Source organism: Antechinus flavipes, chromosome 1, assembly GCF_016432865.1.
Source record: "Antechinus flavipes isolate AdamAnt ecotype Samford, QLD, Australia chromosome 1, AdamAnt_v2, whole genome shotgun sequence".
Classification (NCBI taxonomy): domain Eukaryota; kingdom Metazoa; phylum Chordata; class Mammalia; order Dasyuromorphia; family Dasyuridae; genus Antechinus; species Antechinus flavipes.
Genome location: NC_067398.1, coordinates 328,939,772 through 328,953,713, shown reverse-complemented (window position 1 = coordinate 328,953,713; position 13,942 = coordinate 328,939,772). Strand labels below are relative to the sequence as shown.

Below are 13,942 nucleotides of genomic sequence, written 5' to 3'. Positions count from 1 at the left end.
TTAAAAATCGTCTTGACATGTAATTGGGGAAAAAATACTATTTAAGAAAAAAAAAATCACTACAAAAACTTCACAAAGAACAGTATAGGAGGTGCTTGCCTGCTATATTTGATTCCTGTATCTAAAGGTGATTTCATTGGGGTCAAAGATTTTTCCAGACTAGATAAGTTTACTCATGAAGACCAAGAATTTCATGACTATCAAAAATACTTCTTGCGGTGTTTTTTTTTTTTTTCCCCTTTTTTATAAGTTAGAGAGGAAAATATATATTATAAAGAATTATTGAGAAAACAAGAGTAGGGAATATTAATAGTAATGGGATTTTTTATTCCTTATTGTCTAAACTTGAAAGTATTGATTTTTCCAGTGAGTATACCCTGACACTTTTCTTTATCTCTTATCATTAAGTTGCTTCTAGTTGTCAAAACATTCAATAATAAAGATACCTGGTTTGCTCCTCTCCCCAGCCCTGGTAGTTTTTTTCTGCTACTAATCAACTTATGACCTTGGATAATTCCATGCCTCAGCTTTCTAACCTGTCAAAGGTCATAGTGATGACTTCCTCTGCTTACCTGCCTGCCATTGTTATATGGATGAAATGAGAATGAATGAGTAAATGAAAAATAATTTTTCAACGCTTACTTTGTGCCAAGCACTTTTATGTGTGACGATTGAAAATAAGGAGATAAGATTGTCCCTGTTCTCAAAAAGCTTACATTCTAATAGGAGAAGATAGCACAGAGAGAAGAACACAAATTGGTTTGGGGGAGATAGAGATGGTTAGCCAACTGCACATGCTTGGTAGCATGTTTTGGAATTAATGGGCAAAATAAGGTGAAAGTTAATTTATCAGACCCCAGGTCCCAATTAGTAGTCTGAATTCTCATGGGAGAAGGAAAAAGATGACCAGAATGCTAATGATAGAGTTTGGAGGAGAATATCTTTTTATTGCTTGGCAACCTGTAATGTTTTATTTGTATTGTCACCTATTTGTGAAAGTTGCTTTGATTTGAATTGTCATTGAATAGTGACTATTAACCTGAATTGGATCACAGGCCAATCTGCAGGAGAAAGCAATAGATTCTAAAACACCAGTAGATTCAATGTCTGTGTGCTTTTCCTTCTGTTTAGCTGCCCTTTTCAGAGTGGGGACTGATATGTGTGCATGTTGTGTTTGTTCTTCACTAGGAGAAAACCGTTTTGTCTCTCCACTCTCCTGGGACTTGGTGGGAAGGAATCTCTTTGCTATGGCTGTGGAAGGGGTGGTCTTCTTCCTTATCACTGTACTGATCCAGTACAGGTTCTTCATCAAGCCCAGGTGAGTTTATTTCTCAGATTTCATTGGGTGCTAAATATTTCAGGTTAACTCATGAACCAAGCAGGGAGATATGCTTCAGAAAATGTAGACTGGAAACCAAAGTTGATGGTTAACATATAGTATCTCATGAATAAACTTAAAATTTCTTAGATTCTAGAATTTCATTATTTAAGGAATACTTTCTACTACATCTTTAACAAGTGTTAATCTAGCCTTTATTTATGGACTCTAGGGATGTGGAACTCACAGCCTGTTAGGACAGCTCATTTGCTTTTGCACTGCTGTGGTTAGGAGGATTTTCCTTATACCACACCATAATTTTCCTCTTTGTAATTCCTACTTCTTGTGCCTAATTCTGCCTTCTGGGCTAAGCAGACCAAGCCTAAACATTCTTTCTTTTTTTTTTTTTTAATTTTATTTTATTTAATAATAACTTTGTATTGACAGAATCCATGCCAGGATAATTTTTACACGACATTATCCCTTGCAATCACTTATGTTTCGCTAAACATTCTTTCACACAATTGACTTTCCAACATTTGAAGTAGTAATCAAGTCCCCTCTAAGTCTTCTATTCTCCATGCTAAATATTGACAGTTTCTTCAGTTGATTCTCGTATCCCATAATTTCTAGCCTCTTACAATCTTGGTCACCCTCACCTTAGTACTTTCTAGGTAGTCTTTCTCAAATGTGCTATACACAGCTGAATATACAGTTCCCAGTGCTCTTCTTTTCACTTAAGACAAACTCAATTCTCCCTAATAGCTCATTTATTTTCTCATAGATTACAGTCCCTGGCTTTGAGCTTTTGTTGAATTGTTTACACTTTCCATCACTAGAATCATGGAATCATAGAATAGAACTGGAAGAGACCTTGAATATCATTTCCAACCACCCGGGAAATGACAGGGACAAATTGTACCGTACCATTCTTTGGTAGCAGGAACAGGTCGAGAATCTTAGCACTCCAGAGAGAGACTTTCTGCTGCCTCATAATGCTTCTAAACAAATGAGAAGCTATATTTGTAGGCTTCTGAGACACAGAGTGTTTATGGGAATTGGCTTTGATTTTTGAATCAGGAAAGAGCTATATTAACATATGACCTCTAAAACTTACTAGCTCTGTGGGGCACAGATAGGCAAATCATTTAGTATTTTTCAACTACAATTTCCTCTTCCATTATTGACTATTCTTGACAATTCACTTTAGGGGTTAGTTTCCACTGGAATAATATGTTCTGTTTTATTTTTCCATTAAGACCCATAATTGCAAAACTTCCTCCTCTAAATGATGAGGATGAGGATGTGAGAAGAGAAAGGCAGAGGATATTGGATGGTGGTGGACAGAATGATATTCTAGCAATCAAAGAACTAACTAAGGTGAGGAAATGAATAATTAATTTAAATTTTCTTTTCTTCAAATATCTGTTTTGTGTAAAGAGTATGGGATACTTCTCTTTGCATAAGAAATGTACTCCTAAAACTTATTTGTAAATTGAATTTTGACAAAAGAATCCTTTGTAAGACCATTACTCTATGATGCCATCAATTTTATTTGTTCAGATTTTCATGTGTAAGAAAGTGATATACGGTGGTATAAAAGGAACTCACAGATTATTTTTGTTTGATGGAAACATAACTACAGAGAAAAGAAAACCTTTTTTTGAGTTATGTACTCCAAAAAAAAAAATGGAGCATCTGATTTGCCCCAGCACTAAAAATACACCTTTAGGATGGTGATGGCAGTTACAACAGTTGATCTATTTTCTCTTAATGGTTAGGTTTTGGCCTTTGAATATGTACCAGAAGAATTCACTGACTAGCAGGACAGCTTTCAATTTTTTTTTAAATGTAAAAAGTATGTCCATGTATTAATAAATCAGTTTCATGTACAACCTTTTCCTTCCATTCTATAATGTATGGAAATACTCATTTTATTGTACATCTTTTTTAAAAAATAGGAAAAAAAGATGATACTCACTGAGTTTAAAAATGGAAATTTAGATTTCAGAAAGTTGACTTGTTTTCATTCTCATCTCTAAACAAGACCAAAACTCAGGATATCATAATACCAGGTAGTCATGGTACTGTGAAGATATAAGAGCTTTACCAAGAGTATTTATTCCAGGGACTGCTAAATTTTGAAATCTTTATTTTCTTTTAACTTGGTATTCTTGTGATGACCTTGAATCACTGATGCTCATGTATTTCTGGATGTGTCTTATTTTAGGTCTATAGAAGCAAGAGGAAACCTGCAGTTGACAGGATCTGTGTTGGCATCCCTCCTGGAGAGGTAATGTCAAAGTTGTCACATTTGTTTTTGTGCCAGTTAATGGAGAATGTGCTAAGCCAATTAGGGTAGGATTGGAAGTAGAAAATAAAAAAAAACTTTCATGGACTTTTAAAATTAGGTGTTCTATAGGACATGAATAATTTAGACGCTAGGAAAACCCAAGTCCACATAATGATTTTCAGCATTATGAGCTATTTAAGAAAATTCCATAGTTTTAAAACATTTCTTTTCTCATCCATCCCACCCACACAGACGACAAAATTCAAATAAATATAAAATGGAATTTCCCCTTTCTCGTCTATATTGTTTAATTTCTATTCTCTTGGATTGTCTGGTAAAATTGGATTTACCTTCTTGTTTGTTGCATATTGATTTTAATCTCAGTTTTAATCATTGAATTGCTGTCTGTATTTGAAAAATATACACATGCATGCTTCAAAAGAGCCACTGTTTCATCAGTATGGCTACTCTTTCCACCAGTGTAGATTAGCAACACCAGTATGTCTCAGCAGTCGTTGATTTTCATTAGTTTCTGTAATTGAAAAAGGTCATCATTATTTCACAGTTTTCTACTACTGAGCCTCTCTGTACTCCCTAGTTTATTAATTGATCACTAGGCATATGCACAAAATTATTCCATTTTGATAATACTCAAAATTGTGCTCTGCTAACATAGTTTATGAGAATCTGGTCTCCTATTTTACTTAGCTGTCAGTAAAAGTCTCAAGACCAACTATAGGAGTGAAAATGGGAGCAGTTACTTTTCTTTGCTTTTTGTTCATGGCCAAAGAATGTATCATCTAGTCTAGTGGCTTCTTAGCTAGGTTGACCATTAAGGAACAGAATCAGCCTTTTCCTAGGACCATATTCAAAGCCTTCTCTTTGTAAAACTCATCAGAACTCGTGTTTTAGCCTCCTAAATTTAAAGATCCACCTTCATGACATAATCAGACATCAAAGTAGGATTTTGTATGTCTTGGATGTACACATATATCTATAATGTATATGTGTTTATATGGGAATAAATATACATACACCCCTATATATACATGTGTTGAGTGTATCTGTCAAGCAATGGGAAGTTATCCTACGTAGCTTTCAGCTCACCATCACCTGCAGTTGATGATATAAATGATTTCAAGTACATTATGTGGCTCACAGGCTGCAAGTTCCCTACCCTTGATATATAGCTTCTTAAAAGTATAATAACCTTTTAAAATTGTCATTTTAAGAATTGAAGAAGAACATATTTAATAATTTAGGATTGTGCTCTTTGAAAGCTTTTCTGCAGTAGTTTATGAAATATTGCTATTTAATGGTATCATTATACTTGGGCACATGGTCTGATTCAACTCATCTGTCTTTTTCAGTGCTTTGGGCTTCTGGGAGTGAATGGGGCTGGAAAATCATCAACTTTTAAAATGTTAACTGGAGACACCAGTGTGACAAAAGGAGATGCTTTTCTCAATAAAAACAGGTGAGAAATGAACTTTTTGGCATTTGGTTCAAAGTCCCTTCAAATGTCTCTTCTATCACCTTTCTGATTATTCTGTAATTATGCTATCAGATATTTTCTCTCTTACTCTTGCTTCCTCCACTAAAAGCTTTGGAAGCTCAATAATCTTTTAGAAGAAGTCATTATTGTAAAGAAAAAATCTTGCTATTCTAAATTTTAAAAAATGATGAGGATCTTAATAGTATTGCTTGAATAATCAGTCTATCTTTGAAGGCTGGGCTGCTGAAACTCAGCAGAGTATAGTGCTGCAAGGAGCAGCTTAGATGGTATGGGGACTGTGAACATAAGCCAAGTAATTAGTGATTCATTATATGAAAACCCCCAACTACTTCTCTTGTGTTTTGCAGTATCTTGTCAGACATCCAAGAAGTCCATCAGAACATGGGCTATTGCCCTCAGTTTGATGCTATCACTGAACTGATGACAGGAAGAGAGCACGTGGAATTCTTTGCGCTCTTGAGAGGAGTCCCTGAGAAAGAAGTTGGCAAGGTAATGATGCCTTAAAATCAATGCCAATGATGCATCTACCTATAATAGGAATTTTTTCTAAAATGTATTCATCCTATAGGCTTTCCAGAATAAACTTATTAAGGAATCAGCTCCTGCTTTAAAATTAAATACTAATTTAATGTTTAATAATTAAAGTAGAAATTACCATGTGGAATTTCTGTTCCCCCACTATTTCTGGATTTGTGAGATGCCATTTTTTATTTAAAAAATAGATATGCTATTATATTACCACTGCAGCTGCTGCTCTGATCATGATCCACCATTAATGACCTTGTGTTTCACTTGAACCCCCTAAGTCATCAGTTTTTCTTTCTTTTCTTGCCATATCAGGAAAGGCTATGGTGGTGGTGGTGGTGGGGAGGTGGGTAATAATTCTTTGCAAGAAAAAAGTGTACTAGTCATCACTATTCAGTGTTCACATGTGTGCTGTGCCAGAGAGAGGAAATCCTTGGTATTGTTCTTGTGATTTTAAAAAAATATCTATTTTTCAATGGTTTTTCTTTTCAAATTCTCAAGTGACAAGGCAGAGTGATTAATGTAAGTTAAGATAATTTTTTGATACTTAAGTTTATTCTACTGCTTCCCACAGCCTTTCTAAACTTAAGTATTTTGTCTCAAGGCCTTCTTTCTCATCAAGTGTTTTCTCCCTTTAAATATATTACTGAACCTTTTTGATAAGAACTGAACTTTGTTGTCCCCACACAATATTTGTGCTAGCTGTTACAAAACTGTCTGCCTGTGACCCTGAAAACAAGTTAGGGCCATTCTTTTTCTTTGTTAATTTTTAGTGCAAGCTGTTTTGACAAAACACCTTTAAGCAGGGAGTCAAAACTCAGACTTTGAAGGGAATTATAAAATGTTGATCTTTGAATTACCTTGCAGTAAAGCAGATAATTATTTGAGATCTGTGCATTTCAAGTACTTTTATGCAATGTCTTACTAATTTGAAAGCAAGAAAACTTAAACTGGATGTCTTTTCTTGCTATAGGTTGGCGACTGGGCAATTCGAAAACTAGGCCTTGTGAAATATGGAGAAAAATATGCTGGGAATTATAGTGGTGGCAACAAGCGAAAACTTTCAACTGCTATTGCTTTGATTGGAGGGCCGCCAGTGGTGTTTTTGGTGAGTGTTAGAAATTCACAGCTTTTTGGAGCTTTTTAAAAAAAAAAAAATCTTTTTTTTTTCCCCACTATAATTCAGATATATTTTAAATTCATATAAAAGCACCATTTGAAGAAAATTTTATGATAAGTATTGATTCTTGGGTTTTTTTTTTTTTTTTAAGATACCCTCGTGTAATAGTTTTCATCGTTATCATCAGTGTTCACATGTGCGTTGCCAGAGAAAAGTCTTTGGTTTTGTTTTTGTGGGTTTTTAAAAATACTTTCAATGGTTTCTTTTCAATTCTAAAAGAGTGCTAAATTATAATTAGAGCTTGAAGGACTTTTTACTAGCCCTTTACTATTTAACCTTACTAAGTACTAGCTTACTAAGTTCAAATTAGGCACTGAGGGAAAAGTAAATTAAATTTAACAACAACAACAAAAAGGAAATGGGGGGTCTTGGGTCTAGACTAAAGAATGTTAAGATTTGGGGGCACTTCTAAGTTTTAACATATTCATGTTCCAAAGAGATAGTGGCTGGAACATGGAATGTGATTGCATAAATGTAGGCTTGGTCCTTTGAGCATCTTTTTTTTTATGAAGATCCACAAGCATTTATATGAAGAAGAAGATATGGATTACAGAATGAGGGTGAGGATGGGAAACAGGGGCATAGAATTTAAGAGTTGGGAGGATAGATACCTGGTGACTTGTCATCCTCACTAGACATCAAATGTTTTACTTCTTTCTATATAAATTTCAAATGTTATTACTCTGTGATGTAGAAGGTTTGGAAATAACAATGTAACTCAGCTAAAGAAAATGAATAACAGTAGGATAGGATTCTAGATTTGGAGCTCATTTAAATCCAAACCTTTCATTTTATTTATTTTTATTTTTTAAATAACTTTTTATTTATAGAACCCATGCCAGGGTAATTTTTTATAGCATTATCCCTTGCATTCACTTCTGTTCCAATTTTTCCCCTCCCTCCCTCCACTCCCTACCCCAGATGGCAAGCAGTCCTTTACGTGTTGAATAGGTTACAGATAGATACAATATATGTGTGCAGAACCGAACAGTTCTCTTGTTGCACAGGGAGAATTGAATTCAGAAGGTATAAATAACCCAGGAAGAAAAACAAACATGCAAGCAGTTTATATTCATTTCCCAGTGTTCTTTCTTTGGGTGTAGCTGCTTCTGTCCATCTTTGATCAATTGAAACTGAATTAGCTCTCTTTATCGAAGAGATCCACTTCCATCAGAATACATCCTCAAATAGTATCATTGTTGAGGTATATAATGATCCCCTGGTTCTGCTCATTTCACTTAGCATCAGTTCATGTAAGTCTCGCCACAAACCATTCATTTTAATGATGAGTTAACTCAGGGCAAACAAGATTGTGGCTTCTCTAAAGTCACAAAGAACTAAGAGGTAGAGCCCAGATTTGAAACCTTTTCTTCTAAGACAAACCGTATTACTTTTTCATTGCCATATGCTTTCCCTGCCTAGCTGCTGGCTTCCATCAAGATTCTGAATACAGAAGGCTGTATGTAGATGGTTTATCAGAAAAACTGACGTTGAAAAGATACTAAGTTCTGCACAAGATTGTGCTAACGTGGTGAAACAATGAAGGGCTTTTCTATTATAGCATTCTGTGATCCTGTACTTTTATAGAATTGTCTTGGGCTCATTTGTAGTAAGCAGTTCCCTTTTTTAAAAAATTAAAAATTCATTTTCCTTTATTTCTCTTCACAACAACTCTATGTGAGAGATATTACAGGTATTGTTAACATTGTTTTACAGATGAGGCACAGAAAAGCAGTGTATTAAAATAAAATACTTAAGTCATGTGCTAATTTTGAGGTTAGTGTTTATATTGCCTAGTTTTTTAAAAAGCAAATTGCTTCCAAATGAGATCAGGTCTTAGGTTTTTTTTTTTTTTTTAATTGCAGTGTCATAGAATATCAGTTGGAAGAAGCTTCAAAATTCATCTTGTTTAGCACATTCCTGAGGATTCTCTTCTACAACAATCCTAGAAAATGGCCATCCTTAGAAAGTCTTCTACTTATGTCTTAATTAATATGGCAAAAAATTCCCTTAATATTTTAGTGAGCATTATAGAAACAGAAGGATGATACATTAGACCTGCTTGAAATTGGTTGTACTTTTTAAAAATCAATTTTCAGTTTATTTTAGTTCATGAAATCTGTATCATTTACATTGTAGGATGAGCCAACCACTGGCATGGATCCAAAAGCCCGTCGCTTCTTATGGAATTGTGCCCTAAGTGTTATCAAGGAGGGAAGATCTGTAGTGCTTACGTCTCACAGGTAAATAAATGGTGGCCTTGGACTCCCAACTTATCTTTCTATAAACCATATCTACAATGGAGTGGTATCTAAAAACCAACCTGAAATGACGTGGAAATTAATTATCTATGTTGCATTGCCTTGCATGGTATTGTTTTGTGACATAATGTAAATACCAGGTGCCAGTTTGATGGTTGATATTCTCTCTGCAAAGCTAAAAAACTGTTTTGTTTTTTGTACAGCATGGAAGAATGTGAAGCTCTCTGTACCAGAATGGCAATCATGGTCAATGGGAGGTTCAGATGTCTTGGCAGTGTCCAGCACTTAAAGAACAGGTGAAACCTTGGTTTCTGTGGGTGACTCAAACTGGAGAATTAGGGAGTCTTGCCCTTTTCTAAGGCAGTTGAATTTGGGACATCTAAAGATGCAAGGCAAATAGGATAATTGAGTTAAATTACTTTTTATAGTACTTTTTCTGGGGACTTGAAAAGAATTTATTTTTCATAGCATCAAATCTCATTTTCCTTATAATATAGATTATTTCTGCATTAAAATTCTTTTCAGAAGTTTTCTAAGGACACTCTCTTCTTGACTTTCTTGGTTTCAGATTTGGAGATGGCTATACAATAGTTGTACGAATAGCAGGCTCAAATCCTGACCTGAAGCCTGTTCAGGAATTCTTTGGAGTAGCCTTTCCAGGAAGTGTCCTCAAAGAGAAACATCGGAACATGCTTCAATATCAGCTTCCATCTTCCCTGTCTTCCCTGGCCAGGATATTCAGCATCCTTTCCCAGAACAAAAAGAGACTCCACATAGAAGATTATTCTGTTTCTCAGACAACACTTGACCAAGTAAGTCTGCTCTGGGGAAAAAACTCATTTACTTTAAACATAGGGGATGGTTGTTTTTTTTTTTTTTTTTTTTTTTTGTTTTTTTTTTGATAAGGAAGAATTTTGAAGTCTACAATTATTTTCATTGATTCTAGGAAATGAATCCTCTACTTTCCTGTAAGCTTGCCTATGGATGGGGTTTTGTTTTGTTTTGTTTTTTTGGTGGGGCCAAATTTTTTTTTCCTTATGGAAGATTAAGTAGGTGATGAATTATAAACAGTTAATGGTAGAGGGGAAAAATAGGTTTATTTTTCCTTATTTTTTCCAGATTCTCTATTTAAGTTGTTATGATTCACTTGTACTATTTAATATCAAAATGGAGGGTGATTTGGGGTAAACAGAGTAAAGAAGCAAAAGCATGATAAGAGCTAATTAAGGATTTCCTTTCTTTTGATAGGTATTTGTAAACTTTGCAAAGGACCAAAGTGATGATGACCACTTAAAGGACCTGTCATTGCACAAAAATCAAACTGTTGTAGATGTTGCAATTCTCAAATCTTTTCTGCAAGATGACAAAGTGAGAGAAAGCTATGTCTAAGTTACCCTCTCCTTCCTGAGAGAGAGAGGCTGAGAGACAGGAGGAACCAGAGGCCTTCCTTTGCAGGGAAGTCAAATGTTCCAGAGGAAGGGTCAGAGGATTTCGTGGAAAAGAAACCAGACTGGACCCTGTGCTGATACTCTACAATGCAATGCAATTCAATGCAATGAAGACAAAAAAATTCCATTACAGGGGCAGTGCCTTTGTATGTAGTCTTTGCCTTGTTGTACGGCTCTCAAGTGAAAAGACTTGAATTTAGTTTAGTCTAACTATGGGAAACTGTAGAATGGAACCCATTGGGTTTTAAATCGTCCCTTTTTGTTCCTTTTATATTTTTACTAGGGTTGCAACAATAATTCTTTGAGTAATCATGGCCAGTGATTATTTATTGAAATTATAAAGCATGCCCATCCTTAGTCATTCAATCCTGGCATGCCAGGAGTAGGGTTTCCTGGTGACACATCCATTGCTGGCAATGAATGCACCGAACCTGCTAGTGCCAAGAAATGACAAATTGAAGCACCATGGCGTAATGTATGCTTTTTTTTTTTTTTTTTTTTTTTTTTTGTGAAGGGAAAGCCTCAGTGACTGCTCTGTAATTAAGGGACTGCTAAAAAATCAGTTGACAGTCAACAATGTGGAGCCACAAATCACCCCATGGAAGGCAATGCACTGCTTTGATTGTCCCTCATGTGAGTTGCTGCAGGAGTGGCCCCATGCCAAATTTTGGCTGCTCTGGACAGATGGGCTTCTTAGTTCCTTTGTCACAGGAGAGTTTCCTGTTCTTCTTTCCTATGACTCTTTGAGCCTAATTTTAGTAAGGAGCCAAGACTGAGGAGCCAAACTGCAAGTAGAGAATAAATGCAACAGATTCCTTGGCGGCACATTGCTAATGCTAGAGCACATTAGTAAAAGAGAGACAGCATGCAAACTTGCTGGGTACTTTGTCCATCTTTTCTCAGTTGTCCAATAAAACGGTACCCTGCATCTCAAGGTAATTTTGTTCAACACAAATATTGTAGTATTTCAGGCTCTGTGTATTTCAACCAGAATTTGGAGGGGAAAAAAAAAAAAGGTCATTTTATTTTAACAAAAAGTATTGTACTTTTAATGTTTTCCATGTTATTTGAAATTTAAGCATCGATATTAAGTGATTTCTAATTCAATCAGTTTTTTGAAGAACATTGTAGTGTATTATAGGATGACTGCAAAACCTCATAATGTGGGATGTGTTTGTAGATATGTAACAGGACTAGTGAAAATAATATGGTGTTAAAAAAAATCTCACTACAATCTTAGAATTGAATAATTTCAAGATTGTTTGAAATTTATTTCATTTAAGCCTATCAGTCAATAAGTACTTTTTGAAAACTTCTTGCTGATTAGAGGCACTTAATCCCAGTAGATTATATGTGTCATGGTATTTTACATATAATTGGTTTACATATGTTGGTTGGTGGAGAAATATAGAATCATAACTACAGACTATCGCCTTTGTGTTAAGAAAACAATCCACTGAAACCAGTCCTTAACACCCTTCTCCAAGGATCATCAAATGAAAGGTGTCAGATAACAACAGCTTAGAAATGGTTAGAGACTCAAGACCAAACAAAAACTGTATTTTATGGAGAAATTTGCTGACTTCAAAAGTGTACCTTGTTTACCGGCCACTACAATACACTTAAAATGATAGGCTTTGCAAAACCACATTTGTAGCAGATAATCTTGTAGCCTCTTTTTTTTATGTCATCATTTTTTTTAAAACATAAAAAAGGATAAAATATTGTTTTTAAAAAGACTCTTAGCTGGCCTGAAAATAGATATAATGAGAATTACCTCCTTATCATGGATATTTCCATAAAAATTAGATGATGTTTATAACCTTTGTATTTTTTAGTGAGTAAAACAATTGGGAGTTATGTGGATGTTTTTTGCTTTAAAACAATTCAGTTCAGTAATACTTTGTGTAGCCTGCCTGGACACAACATAAAAATAGGAGAGAATTGTTGTGTAGTACAGTTGAAGTGCCTTTTTTCATATCAAGCTCCATTTTTTTTTTAAGTTTTTAAAAACAAACCTTTAAAAGAGAGATTTCATTAATTTTCAGGCTAGGTTGTAGTTTTGTTTAAAATTAATTATTTTTATCATCAGAGGGCTTATTTGAATGATTATCCCCAAGTTTGCAAAAAAAATGTGACTCCCGAGTAACAGCCTTTCATCTCCTTAAAAGATTAGTATATTTTCAATAGCTCTTGCTAAGAGATCAGCACATTTTTGTTCTGACTACATTCCTTACATAATGCATAGAAGTTTCTATTAATGTAGATTTTCGAGATTCAAAGTGATAGACTTCAATTGGTTGTCTTTATAATCATGATCTCATGATCCAAATCTATGAATAATAGTACTGTTTTTATTTTTTCAGACTCCTTTGACAATAAAAAAGAACATTGAATTAATAAACATTTTTGAGCGAATAATTTAGCTTTCAAAACAGAAATATTTTCTTCTCCAGGTAGAGTCCCTCTTGATAAGTTATGTAAGAGATATCATTTCATCTGATTCGTTATACAAACTTATGTAAACAAGTCATTTTTATAAATCAATTGTAGAAGAGATTTTTTTAAATTCCATGCTTAAAATTATAAAACTTTATTTTATCAACCCTCTGAAAACTTAAGATTGTGGATTTTAAGTCTTCCCAAACACATGCTTGAAAGATGTCTGCTATTTTTTTTATTTTCCTCTTGATTCTTTGGAATTTTGTCGATAACTGTGAATCTAAGAAAGAAGAAACAAATCCTGAAACTACTGTGTTTTAAGTGTTCTAGGAGCTCTGCAGCTCTTGAAGATTGTACATCATGTGTTCATTGACTATCAGTCATTTACAAGGTGATTTCTGTCGATTTTCCCCCTCTTATATCAGGTAAAATTTTTCCAAAGAGCCATGTGTTGTGTGGTACTGAACCACTTTGATAATGAAATATTCATCTGAATCCTTGTTACTAGATGCTCTTTTAAAAATTGTTGCATCCCTTTTTATAGTATGTTAGTATTTTACTAAGATTAGGTATATTTTCCCCCTCACACCTCGTGATAAAGCTCTGTTTTTTGTGCTTTTTCGATATTGTTGGTCCTTCATTCCAAGCACTTTATGCTGTCTGTAATGGGATCTATTTTTGCACTGGAATATCTGTTAACTGCAAAAAAAACTAGACAAGGTTTCACAATAAATTTCTAAGTTAAATAATTTTCATTAAAATGGAAAAAAAAAGAAAAACTATTGTCAGTAACTTTATATGAATTATTAAAAAAAATCATATTTCTATGTTGTATTGAGTCACGAAAATAAAGCTGTGACAATTCCTTGGTCTATATAAATTTACTTTTATGCATGCATGCACACTTACCATGCTGTTGAAATGCCATAAAACTTTTTTCCATAATCAAAAACTATACA

The 13,942-nt window shown here is 34.3% G+C and overlaps 1 protein-coding gene across 1 annotated transcript in view; it reads left to right on the top strand.

Annotated features, from left to right (window-relative positions):
• ABCA1 (ATP binding cassette subfamily A member 1) overlaps window positions 1-13,848 on the top strand; it is a 146,155-nt gene extending 132,307 nt beyond the window's left edge. The window contains exons 41-50 of the mRNA XM_051967072.1: window positions 1,189-1,318; window positions 2,578-2,698; window positions 3,549-3,611; window positions 4,982-5,088; window positions 5,475-5,616; window positions 6,626-6,760; window positions 8,972-9,075; window positions 9,297-9,389; window positions 9,662-9,905; window positions 10,342-13,848. Coding sequence (XP_051823032.1) covers window positions 1,189-1,318; window positions 2,578-2,698; window positions 3,549-3,611; window positions 4,982-5,088; window positions 5,475-5,616; window positions 6,626-6,760; window positions 8,972-9,075; window positions 9,297-9,389; window positions 9,662-9,905; window positions 10,342-10,482 — 1,280 coding nt within the window. The 3' untranslated portion in view covers window positions 10,483-13,848. The remainder of the gene's footprint in view (window positions 1-1,188; window positions 1,319-2,577; window positions 2,699-3,548; window positions 3,612-4,981; window positions 5,089-5,474; window positions 5,617-6,625; window positions 6,761-8,971; window positions 9,076-9,296; window positions 9,390-9,661; window positions 9,906-10,341) is intronic.
• The last annotated feature ends 94 nt before the right edge of the window (window positions 13,849-13,942 follow it).